Genomic DNA, 12,271 nt, shown 5'->3' with positions numbered 1-12,271 from the left:
CGGTGCTGCCGCCGGCGGGGCGGGGCGCGGGCGGTGGGGCGGCGAGGATGGGTGTGTGTTCCCCTCCTCCCCCCCCCCAGGTCTGGCGCAGGTGGTCGCGCCCGAGAGTATGGCGGCGGAGCGTGGGGAAGGGCTCATTGGCGACGGGGAGGTTGTGTCTGTTTCTCCGCTCGGGTCGGTCGGTCGGTCGGTCGGTCGGTCGGTCGGTCGGTCGGTGCCTTTATGTCTCTCTCTCTGTCTGTCTGTCCGTCCGTCCATCCATCTGCCTTTCTGGGTGCCTGTGGGTGTCTGTCTGTGTGTCTGCGGGTGGGTGTCCGTGTGTCTGTCTGTCTGCATCTGTGGGTGTCTTTCGGTGTGTCTGTGGGTGCCTGTCTGTCTGTCCGCCCGTATCTGTAGGGGTTTGCCTGTCTGCGGGGGTCTGCCTGCCTGCCTGTCTCTATGTCTGTCCCTGTCTGTAGGGGTTCTGTCTGTCTGTCTGTCTGTCCATCCCTGTCTGTAGGGTTTCTGTCTGTCTGTCCATCCCTGTCTGTAGAGGTTCTGTCTGTCTGTCCATCCCTGTCTGTAGAGGTTCTGTCTGTCTGTCCATCCCTGTCTGTAGGGGTTTTGTCTGTCTGTCTGTCCATCCCTGTCTGCGGAGCTCTGCCTGTCTGTCCATCCCTGTCTGCGGAGCTCTGTCTGTCTGTCCATCCCTGTCTGCGGGGCTCTGCCTGTCTGTCTGTCCATCCCTGTCTGCGGGGCTCTGTCTGTCTGTCTGTCCATCCCTGTCTGCGGGGCTCTGCCTGTCTGTCTGTCCATCCCTGTCTGCGGGGCTCTGCCTGTCTGTCCGTCCCTATCTGCAGGGCTCTGTCTGTCTGTCCACAGGCAAATGGCTGTGTGCTCTCTGTGCACACGCACCTGTCCGGTCTCCCTGCACCCACTCGATGCCGTGTGCACCCCTGGACACGGGCCCTATACTGGGCGAAAGGGGGCCCAGCAGGGCAGGGGGTCACTTCACCCTGTGGTGGCCCATATTGGCCCATATTGGCCCGTGGTGGCCCCTCCGAGGGCACCCATTGAGCCCCATATCCCCATGCTTCGCAGCGTGGCTGCCGCGTGCGCCGGGGACTTCCAGCTCCGCAGCCTTCCCCGACTCTTTCCCTGAGACAGGCTTTCTTTTCCAGCCTGGGTGACGCAGAGAGGTGACCTTCGGAGCAGGAGGATGAGCGAGTGGGAGAGGGAGTTCCTACGGCACCTCGCTGTCCCTCCGCACTGCCAGCGCAGACGGACGCGCCCGCTGCGCTCCACGCCGTTCCGCTTTGTCCTCAAGTACCTGGAAGGGGCTGCGCTCACCCAGGTAGGGGTCTCAGCTCTGCCCACGAGACCCACCAACCCCTTCTTGGAGAGCCCCTGTTTTCCACTCGCTGTCACTATGTTTATGAACCCATAAAAGTGGAGGGTTTTCAAACAAGGTCACTTGGTTTTGGGGGGGAACTGACTGTAAATCTCCCAGAAACACAAATCAGAGCCACGTCTCAATCTTATCCGTTTTTACCCACAAATCTGCATTGGTGTTTGATTCATTTATAACTTAATTACTGTTAATATTTAGTTTAGGTGGCGCTTTTAAATTAAAATCTCTGGGTAGCTCTTTAAAAGACTGCTGCCCCCTAATATTCAATTATCCCACTTCTGCTTTTTCTCCCTTTCCGAAGGGCTCTCCAGCAACGCACGAAGCTGGGCACGGCCGCGTGCCTGTTCTGGGCATCGGTTTGAGAGCAGGCATTGTTTGTCCTCTCTTCCTGACGCGTGTTTTTGCAGCGTAGGGCCGCTGGGCTGGTGTGTCCCCGAGCAGGCGCAGATGCCGATGCCTCCCATCCATTTGTGCCTTGCAGGAAGCCGAGTACCAGCTGCGCCTCACCCTTTTCGATGCCACCTACCGCCACTTCTTCGGGAGGACGTGGAGAGGTGGCTGGAAAGCTGCCCGTGCCGCCTCGCCGCGCCCGGCCAGGGTGGCGTTCAATGAGGTAGGGTGTCACGGGGTTCTGGGGGAATGCCGGCAGCACTGGGGTGATGAGAGGGGCAGCGATCTGTGGGATGGTGGCTGGAGCCAGGTCGGAGGAGGGAGGTTTTTGATGCACGAAGGGAGAAGCCGTTGTCGCTCTGGTTCAGCCAGGTTTTTGGACTCGGCCTGGTGGAAGAGAATCATAGAATCACCAGGTTGGAAAGGACCCACTGAATCATTGAGTCCAACCATTCCTAACACTCCCTTAAACCATGTCCCTAAGTACTTCATCCACCCGTTCCTTAAACACCTCCAGGGAAGGTGACTCGACCCCCTCCCTGGGCAGCTGTTCCAGTGCCCGATGACTCTTTCTGTGAAGGATTTTTTTCTGATATCCAGCCTGAACCTCCCCTGGCGGAGCTTGAGGCCATTCCCCCTTGTCCTGTCCCCTGTCACTTGGGAGAAGAGCCCAGCTCCCTCCTCTCCACAACCTCCTTTCAGGCAGTTGTAGAGAGCAATAAGGTCTTCCCTCAGCCTCCTCTTCTCCAGGCTAAACACCCCCAGGTCCCTCAGCCGCTGCTCGTCAGACGTTCTCCAGCCCCTCACCAGCTTCGTTGCTCTTCTCTGGACACACTCCAGAGCCTCAACATCCTTGTGGCGAGGGGCCAGAACTGAACACAGTATTCAAGGTGTGGTCTCACCAGTGCCGAGTACAGAGGGGAAAATAACCTCCCTGGCCGTGCTGGTCACACTGTTTCTGATCCAAGCCAAGATGCCGTTGGCCTTCTTGGCCCCCTGGGCACACTGCTGGCTCATGGTCAGTCAACCATCGCCCCCAGGTCCTTCTCTTCCATGCAGCTCTCCAGCCACTCTCCCCCCAGTCTGTAGCACTGCATAGGGTTGTTGTGCCCCAAGTGCAGGACCCGTGCTCGGGGAGCTCTGGGAGCCCGTGATGGGTGCGCTGTGGCCGTGAGCCCTTTTAGGCGGGCAGGAACTCAGCGTGCGCAGGCTCTGGCCGTGGTTGGTCTGTTTTTGCTGAGCCTTTGTGCTGTATGCAGACAGACAGCAGCAAGAAACCATTTTGGGTGCTTCCCAATCTTTTGCTTAGGGTGCATCCCAGACGCTGCCCAGTTATTAGGCTTTTCTGTGGGGTTTATCGGCACGGGGAAATGGATTCTGCGTGAATTCTGTGTACAGCAGCGGTGTGGTGCCATGTGCCGGCTGCTCTGTTCGGTGCAGGCGGCAGAGAGCAGTGTTTCTTCACAAGTGGGAAAGGAAGGGAAGGAGCAGCCGCTCCTCTTCTGGCACAGCGCTTTTCTTGCCTTGCCTGGGAACTAAACTCACCCAAAGCTGTGCTTCCAACCGCTGCCAATACCGCTAAATCAAGGTGCCCCTTTATTCGGGAGATCCTGCTGCCCCGTAGGGTGGAGGACAGCAGAGGGGTCACGTTTTCTAATTGATAACTTTTGTTTCCACCTCCTCCAGTGCCGCAGATGAAGCGTAGCACAGATTAGCGCCACGCTCCTTCATTTATTTAATCAGTAGTGGTATCTTAGGGGTGTCATTGCGTGCGTTTGTTCCCCAAATGTTTGAATTACTGGCTGACCCCTGCTTTTTTTTGAAGAAGGATGGAGAAAAACTATGGGAGAATATGCTGCAGTGAGAAAAACGTGGTGCTGCTCCCTTCTCCCTGGATGCAGCGTGGAGCTACCGTTCCGAGCACCATTCCTGCATCTGCAGGCTCACTGGATGTTTGGTGTGGGGTTGGGAGCGGTCGGAGCAGGAGCTTAGGGGTATTAGGGGTCTGCAGTCACTGAATTGCATCGTGTGTCCCCTGCAGCCTGTCCTGTGTGCACATGATGCAGCTCCAGTTCTTGGGGTCTCATAGAGGTGATGGGGCAGAGGAGAAACGGTCTGAGGGCTTTGAACTCTGTGATATTCAGTGGTTTAGCGTTGCAAAGAGTTCAAGACCTGGCAGCACGCAAAGCATTGCGTCCTCTGCCTGTGCGGACCACGTGCTGAGCTGCTGCCTGCACGCTCGCCAGCCTCATCGGAGGAGGAAGGCGCGTGGATGGGGTCTGTGTGTATGGTGGGTCAAGGTAACTCCCATGCTGCGTCCTCGTAGGGTTCAGGGGAGAGGAACGAGGTGTCGCAAAGCGCTGTGAGCGTTCGTGGAAGGAACAGCAAGCCTGGCTTTACAAGGGATCAGCTTAAAGGGCACTGTGTGTCTTTGCAGGGCGAGGCATCGGTCTGCAGCCAGCGGTCATTATTTCAACGATTTGCAATAAAAGATAATAGAATAACGATTTATTTCCCTGGGTTGACGCGATAATGTCTCTCTCCGTTATCCCTTTCTGACAGCCTGTGATTACAGTAAACGTTTTCTCTGGGACACTGCGGTAATGACTTTTTAATAGAAAGATTAACCTAGCTTTAAATCCTGTCCTGGGGAGGTGACTGTGTCCTGTCCCCTCCTGCACGCAGGTCTGGGCCACCCCCATCTCCTCTCCTAGTGGCAGGAGGGTTTTCCATCTCCTTGGCTTCCCCTGTGCTGGGCTTGCTGTAGGTCAGGGGCACCTCGAAGCCCCGCTCTTACGGGCTCTGCAGCCTGCCAGTTACTGGAAAATGGGTGTCAGCTATAAAGAAAGAACAAGAAGTTAATGGTGTTTGAGATTTAAGGAGGTTGAGATTCCCAAGAGATGCTGGAGGTCATTTACCATGAGCTGCTGTCTGTGAGTTTTAACGGATGCTCTGATTGCACCACTGGCTGCTGAGGTGCAACAGGTATCACCCTGCCTACAGCACCCACCAGCTCTGAAATGCCCTTTCTCTCTCCTTTTGCTCCCAGACTGTTTACTTCCACACCTCCTTGAACCACCCTGGCATCACCGCGGTTGTGGAAGTGGTGGCAACAGCTGGGAAAGGCAATGGGGTCTCTCAGCATCTCTCCTGTGGCTTTGGACTCATCCCCCTCTTCCGCAGCGGCTCGGAGGCGATGGATCCGGTCACTGAGGACAGAGCGTAGGTGGTCCTGTTGCCTTCGGATGTGCTGGGGATCGGGGTGGCAGTGTGCTCAGCAGCTGAGGGGGGTGAAAGTATGATCCAGAGGTGAAAGTGTGGCCCTGGGGCTGCAGAAACCAAGCCGGCATTTAGAAACCTGCGATTCTTCACCACTGGAAAAGCAGTGATGGGTTTATAAGTGATCCTTGTCCTTTCCTGAAGGATAAGGGGGGTTTATCACAGGTACAGAGTGGGAGGGTGGTTTTATACTGTTGTGGAAGATGAAGATGTGCTTCAGGCTGGGTTTACTGACACTGCAGGTGCTCTGTGCTTTCAGACTGAAGCTGTACCACGGGACACCACTTGCCTTACTGCACCCACACTTCCAGGATCCCATGGAAAGTAAGCAGCAGCAGCATGGCTTTGTGTCTTCCTCCTTTCTCGGCAGCCTCTCTTATCCAAAGAAGTACCGTGTGTGTCTGATCGATGTGATATGCGGTCCATGTTCTGGTAGTGGATGAGTCCTTTTGCCATCCGGGAAAATTCTGGCCAGACAAAGCCAGGTTTTTGCTTTTCTCCCAACACATGTGTTAGTGGATAACAATTTCCTCAACAGCAGCGCTGCAAAGCTTTCTGCCCCCAGTTTTGGTCATTTTAGGATGTTTTCTCTTCTTCAGAGAACAAATACCTGATGATCATGGAGAAGAGCCACCTGCATTATGCCCTGAAGCCCCACCAACCCCTGGAGAAGATATTTCACCTGCTTCCTGAAAACCTCCTGATATCAGGGCTGGAGACGGTTCCTGGCTTGCTGCCGGCACGCGGAGATGCGAGTAAGGGCTTCTTCCCTCTCCCTGAAGGCACCTGGGACCCAGGGAGGCCGAGGCAGGGTGCTGGCACATGGTTTCTGGGCACTCCGGGTTCTCTGCAGCGCTATCCCTTTGCAAGAGCATCTCCCCGTGCGTTGCCCAGTGGGGCTGGCATTCATAGCTCATCCTGAAAGATGTCAAAATGGCCTTGGTCTGTTCTTCTTCCCTTAATTGCTTTGCTCCTGGGAAGCTGCTAGGGATAAGTGATGGCTGGTTTAATTACAGTTGTTCAGCAGAGTCTTAGGAGAAGCCCTTGCAGCTCATTTAAAGTCTTCCTCCTTCAGTGTTAGCGTAGAGACAAACACATAACCATTCCAGGTAGGTTATATGTGGTGCTTTATTTCGAGGCCCCGGGAACCAGGGGTATTCAAACCCAAATCAGGTTCCAAGACCATCCCAGCGAGTCCACAATTTAACCCTTAAGTGTTTCGCAATCTAATATATATTCAACAGATTACATCATTTCTTCATGCGTATGTATTTGAGGATTGTCTCATCATTTGTGTGCACACCTGCATTTCCTTATCTTCACTTGACTGCCCTTGGTATGCTTCTGGCCTTCACCAATGTAGACTGTGTTCAGAGAAGGTTGTTAGTAAAAGCGTAGGCTCTGCTCGGATAAGGTTGTCAGTACATTCTTTCTAAGCACTCCCTAATATCATACTTGTGAAGATAATATGTGGTTTGTGAGAAAACCATCACTGTCTGCAGAGACAGACACAAAGTCTGCACAAACTTAACTATAAAGATCAACAAAATTAAATGCTAAACACAATATCTATCAAATGCTAAATACAATATACATAACCTATCATTCTAATCTTATTTTAATTGGGCCCTAATTCTTCAGCTCAATTAACGTTTTTCCAACAGCAGCACTGAGGGTCTGGCAGGTTTTTGGGGCTGAGCTCTTGCACGCTCAGCCCTTGTTCATCTTTCCCCGTGGGGAGCAGCCTTGCTGTTGGAGCTGCTGCAATTAAAATTGTGATCTATGTGTTCGGAGGGCAATAGTACTCTTAATTTTGTAGCTGAATTCAGCTTACTGCCCAGAAAACCTTACTGCTGAGCAGCTTAGGGGCTGCAGCTGTTAATGTTATAGCTGAGAAAGGTCTCCAAAGCAGCAGAGTCCTTCGTGCTGCTGAGAGCTTGAAAGCAGACGAAGGGAGAGCCGGTGTCTTGCGCTGCAGTGCACCTCAGTGCTGCAGTGGCTTTATTAAGTGAACAGATTGCATCTGATGACACCAATGAAGACGTTTGGGTGTTTCTGGGTCTCTCACAGGTGTAAAGCTTTGCGTGGATGCTCCAGGGAAGCTGGGTGAAGCAAGAACATTTCATTGTGCGCCTCTACAAACACCCCGTGGCCATGTGAGGGTGGTGGCCCTGTGGCCAGCGAGCCCTTGTTGCGGCCACCACCTCTCCGCAATCCTGCTTTTGTCTCTGGTCTGGTTGCGTCCCTGGAGACTTCTCCCAGGCCGCAGCGTGACCTGTGGCCACCACCTTGTCTTCTCAGGTGACTGCTTGCAGAAGCCCCGGCTGATGAAGCCTGTCACCTGCTATCTGGAGAGGCTCTCCGTTCGGCTGTATCCTTCCCTGGAGGAATTTGAGGAAGAGCTGCTGGACTTACTGAACAGCGATCGCTTGCTTCAGGTATAGCCGCTGTACTTCGGGCTGGGGAAAAGCAGTGTGTGGGCAGCAATAGCCGTAGAGCGGAAAAATTCAGACAAATGCTGCTCGTGTGTTTGTTTTCTTTGGAGACTGTGGTTTTTTTTTTCTCTGTGAGCTTTTTGCTTGCTTTACTGCTGGATTAGTAACAGGTGCTTCCTGTAGGCTTTGTTTGAGACATCCAAACACTAATAAGCAGAATTTGGGCTTGCTCTGCTGTGAGAACGCAAAGATAAGTCGCGGTGCATATTAATCACATCTCTTTAGGGATGGCAGTGCTTGATGCACAGTAACGACTGCTGGCTACGTCCTTTATTTGCCAGATTGGCACCAACTCTGCCATAAAGAGGAAAAATTTTAATACCCATCACCTGTTGGGGGGGTGTGGCCTGTTTTTTGAGTTTCTAATGGATTGCCTGAGTTTTCCTGGCTGTGGGTGGGGAGGGATGCTGTGCTGCCCTGTGCTGCATTGCTGTCTGAGCTGCAAAACTTACCTTTTGTAGGCAAACACCGCACCGGATGGTGATGAGATGCCTGTTCAAGAGCGACGGCTGCATGTTGGTGTCCACAATGGTCTGTGCTTCGTCCAGACGCCGCAGGTGGCCGTGCTGGTGCCAGAGTCGGAGACATCGCGGGGCACCTTCTCGAGGATGATTGGCTCTGGAGCCAGGTAAGAGGAAAACCTGCTAGTGCCGCTTCCCTCCTGCCTTAAGCACTGCCCTCAGCCGCTTCTCCATCTGCCGCAGGGGTTCAGGTCAAGCCCTGGTCCTGAGGAGCCGAATCCACCTGAGCGAATTGGTCCCTCACCCGGCATTTGGGATCTGCTTCCAGCTGGAGTATGTCTTCTGCAGCTCGAGGAGAGCCGGTGGGAAGGTAGGGCTGAGTTTGTGTGTGCACCTCGTTTCTATCCCTTATTAAAGAGTGGAAAATTGCTGGGGAGCGAGCCCTGCTGAGTAACTCTGTCCTCTGCCCCTGTTTTGCCATCCCATACCCCCAAGATGTAGCCCTTACGTGGTCTGACTGCTAACGAACGGCCTCACCAAGTGTCCAGGTGCCTTCTGCAGCACTGCGCCACATGTCCTATAAATGGGCTCATTGAATCATTTTAATGACATGTGGTTATATTTCTCTGCCGTGTACGGGTATGGAGAAATGCAGCCCACAGCAATTGTGTAGGGTCTAGAAAGCTAATTTGGAAAACTTTAGCTTTTTCTCATTTAAAAAAAGGCTTTTCTTTAGAATTTGGTATTTATGAGAGAAGAAGTTAACTCCTCCCACTCTTTTTTTTTTTCCTGAATGCTGAAGTTTTTCTGGGAGCTTCACCCTGATGATCTCCAGACCTTAAAGCCAGGAGAGGTTTCTGCATTGACTGCAGAGACTACACTCCTTAACGCCTACTTAGCAGTCGTTTACATGTATTTAAGTGGAATCTTTCTGCAGGTTAAGCCCAGTTTAGTTGAGCCATCCCTTCCAGGGGCTTTCAGCTCTAGTGGGGCAGAATTAGGTGGCTGTGGGTTTGTTAGGAGGCCCCAATCTTCCAGTTAAGATGGTCATTGAAAATGCATCAGGTGTCTTCTCTTTAGAGCTGCCCAGAGTGAAACTGGGGAAGAAAAGGAGATTTTTAAAGTGGGGCACGTGTGCCAGGCCAGAGGGAATTGTATTGAGAGAGGGGAAGCTGAGCCTTCCAGTCTGAAACTCTTGTGTTCAACTCCCTTTAAAAAGCTGAAACCCAAAGCCCAGTGGAGATTTGGGGCTCCAGATGCAGATCTGTTTCTTGGGCTGTGTTGGGAGCACTGGGCGAGAAGGTAGTGGAGCTGATTCTCGTGGGCAGAACAGTTAATCCAAAGCCACTCTCCGAGCTGATCACCTTGTCTGCCGTGCCATAATTAGCAGGCTGCGGAGGTGCTTGCAGCTGGTGGAGACCTCTCTGTGCCTCTCCTTCGCTGTAAGGGGAGGCTGTGGGTGCGCCCAGGTAAGTGGAAGCCTTTATGCTGCCTTTCCCCATCTGCCAGAGAGAGGGAATCAGGGATATATGCCTTAATGCAGCTGCTTGGGTGCAGGGTTGCATTCGGTTGGGTGCTGGTGTCTTTGTCTCAGCCTATACGTGCTAAATACACGCGAGAGATGAAACCTTGTTAGTTTTGAAAAGCATTATATTGTGCTTTTTTATGATATTGGCTTTATATCCTGCTGATCCATAACCTGGAGGTGTAATCCCTTGCATAACTTGAAGGGATGCGATTACCTGGAGCGCAGCTGCAGCCTGCGGGCAGGGGAACAGTGGCTGCGGTGGGATCGGTGCAAGAAAACCCAGAGAGTGCCCGTGTGGGAGGCTCGATGCCAGGTTTACAGGGAGAACACGGGATTCCTACCCATGGGCAGCTGTGGGTCAGCCTTCAGGAGGTGAAATCTTGTAGGAAGGCACCGGTTTGACCCACAGCGCTGCTGGCAGAGGGAAGAAAAGCGAACCTGGAAACCGTGCAGGCCAGCTTGGCTCTTCACTGAGAGATCTTCCAACCCCAGGTCCCCTCCCCGGGACCAAAGTGTCCCTCTGCATCAGAGAAGCTTTCCTGGTGCTTCTCAGAGCCTGCAACGGCCAGGAGCGGAAAGATGTGAGCGTGGGAAATGGGTGCAAAAGAAGAGAAATAAGGTGCTGGAAAATGTCTGGTTGAAAGGGAGCGTATTCTGTGGTGCCAGAGTTGGATGTGGGAAGATGTGGCTGGAAATCCGAGGCTGAGTCTGTCTGGCAGCACCCACTGCCCCATCCTGGTGGTGAGGCGGAGGTGCCTGGTGCTCCCCGTGTTCCCCCTGTTCCTCTGCAGTCCCTGCCCGGCAGCGCCCGCGGCGAAGCAGCCAACATGCGCTCCATGCGCTGGGCCATCTGGAGCCCCGTCCTGGGCACCGGTGAGGCGGATGTGGTCCTGCCCCTGCGTGGTGGCGCCCACCGTGGCCCCTGCCAAACCTTGGTCTACCACATCCCACCAAGCAGCAGGAGCTCCTGTCAGGTAAGGGCATTAAAGCAAATTAAAGTCCAGCCCCTTGCTAGCTCTGCCTCTGGCTTGCGGCACCGTTTGGCTGCAGGGCAAGGGAATCCTCTCTTGGAGGCACGAGGGAGCCGGTGTGGAGTACGCTGTCTAAAAGTATTTCATTTCCATTTTCAGGGGAAGCACGTGGAATCTGGGACTGTCCAATTCCACGTTTCCACTGAGTCGGAGGAACATCTTGTAACTGCTGCTGAGATCCTACGTAAAGACAGGGACACGTCGGAGAAGCCTCCCACGCCGTCGCCGAGTGAGTGTTTTCCAGATCGCTGACATTTAAAATATAGAGTGTGGCACTGGTGTCTGCTCGGGAGAAGAAACACTACTTCAGTGGGTTTCGGTGAGCTGGTTTATGAATTACTGGAGCGAACCAAGTTTCTATCGAGTTGAATTCAGCTCTCGCTTTTTAACTTGCGAAACTCCTCTGTGATAGTGGTGCTGAGCCACAGGCAAAATTCCCAGGGATTTCCAGCCCAGCACCACTCCACTCCCATTTCAAGTCGCTCTGAGGGCGTTTGAGCCCCTGTGGTCGCTGAACAGGCACAGCAGCTGCCCCAGGACCCCTGTGCTCCCACCAGTGCTGCTGCTCCTCTGTCTGCATTCCGAATGCTCCCGGACTTTTGGGACAGGACAGATGTCAGTTATGGGCTGAGGAAAGAAATAATAATCTCGTTACGCTGCTGCTTGGGGAGTGTGACAGCAACACCCGTTCAGTTGGCGTGCATGGGCTGTGCCAGGAGAACCAGGCTGCGTATGCGTGCGTGCACGGATACACGTACGTATCTATCTATAGCACGCGAGGGCAGGTGGTTGGGGTTTCGGTGCCCATCTGCTGAGTTTGTTGGAGGTGGAAAGGAAACTGCCGTTGGCTTGGGTAGAGGAGTGAGGCTGAGTCAATGCCCCGTGCTCCTGGAAATCCTCTCCTGCTTGTTTCTATCTGCTCTCCCTTTTGTAGCGGTGGGAGACGAACTCTCCTTTCCTCTACAGTGTTGCTCCTGCTGCAGGTCTTGGTGCGATGCTCTAGATACCTGACGGCCTTTATATGTGTTTTATGACCTTATCCAACTCTTCTGGTGAACCGGTAGGTGCAGCATGGGCACCTGCTCCCGCGGCAGCTCCCGTGCTGCTGTGCCTTCCAGGAGATGGCAGTGGCACCGTGGCTTTGCCGCAGCGAGTCCCCGGCCCAGCGCCAGCATCAGGCTTTTTTGCTGGCGACGAACCAGTTTGCCGGTGGAGGAGACATTAGAGCTGAAAGCTTTGTGGGCGACATGAGAGATCTGGGGGTGCTTTTCCTGGATGCCTTTCAGCTGATGGTGGCCAGGGCGTTGAGGGAGTTGCGGTGCGGCGAAGGGAGATGCATCCACGTGCCGATGGTGAGCTCGCAGCGCTGGGCTGGCACTCTCTGGCTTGCGGGGAGCGTGCGGGAGTGTGGTCAGGGTGCCCAGCAAGGGCGATTCTACGGGGTGAACTCCCTGGCGTTGCGGTGGCACGAGGGACAGCTCAAGAAGCACGGCAGCGGTCCAAGAGCTGTGCCATGAGTTGAGTAGCCGTGTGCAAGAGCCTGTCTGTGCCCTGAGCTGCTCAAAAGAACATTTTGTAGTGTTTTGTCGGAAAACATGCTGCTGTCTGGGCCTTTTGGCCAGGGGAGTACATCTTCTGCGGGTTCAGCTGCTGGTCGTGCTGATGGCTCTGTCCATCATCTCTTTACCAACAGCCAA

General features: G+C 53.9%; 1 protein-coding gene across 1 annotated transcript in view; it reads left to right on the top strand.

Annotated features, from left to right (window-relative positions):
• Window positions 1–103: 103 nt before the first annotated feature.
• Window positions 104–12,271, top strand: part of NPHP4 (nephrocystin 4) — a 28,483-nt gene continuing 16,315 nt past the window's right edge. Inside the window, exons 1-11 of the mRNA XM_054085698.1 lie at window positions 104–206; window positions 1,161–1,333; window positions 1,872–2,003; window positions 4,830–5,002; window positions 5,319–5,383; window positions 5,659–5,814; window positions 7,361–7,497; window positions 8,016–8,182; window positions 8,259–8,385; window positions 10,335–10,517; window positions 10,674–10,803. Of these exons, the coding sequence (XP_053941673.1) occupies window positions 110–206; window positions 1,161–1,333; window positions 1,872–2,003; window positions 4,830–5,002; window positions 5,319–5,383; window positions 5,659–5,814; window positions 7,361–7,497; window positions 8,016–8,182; window positions 8,259–8,385; window positions 10,335–10,517; window positions 10,674–10,803 (1,540 nt within the window). The 5' untranslated portion in view covers window positions 104–109. The remainder of the gene's footprint in view (window positions 207–1,160; window positions 1,334–1,871; window positions 2,004–4,829; window positions 5,003–5,318; window positions 5,384–5,658; window positions 5,815–7,360; window positions 7,498–8,015; window positions 8,183–8,258; window positions 8,386–10,334; window positions 10,518–10,673; window positions 10,804–12,271) is intronic.

The sequence above is a fragment of the Cuculus canorus genome, chromosome 21, assembly GCF_017976375.1.
Source record: "Cuculus canorus isolate bCucCan1 chromosome 21, bCucCan1.pri, whole genome shotgun sequence".
NCBI classification, from domain to species: Eukaryota; Metazoa; Chordata; class Aves; order Cuculiformes; family Cuculidae; genus Cuculus; species Cuculus canorus.
Note: the sequence above shows the minus strand (reverse complement) of the source record. Positions and strands in the feature narration are given on the sequence as shown.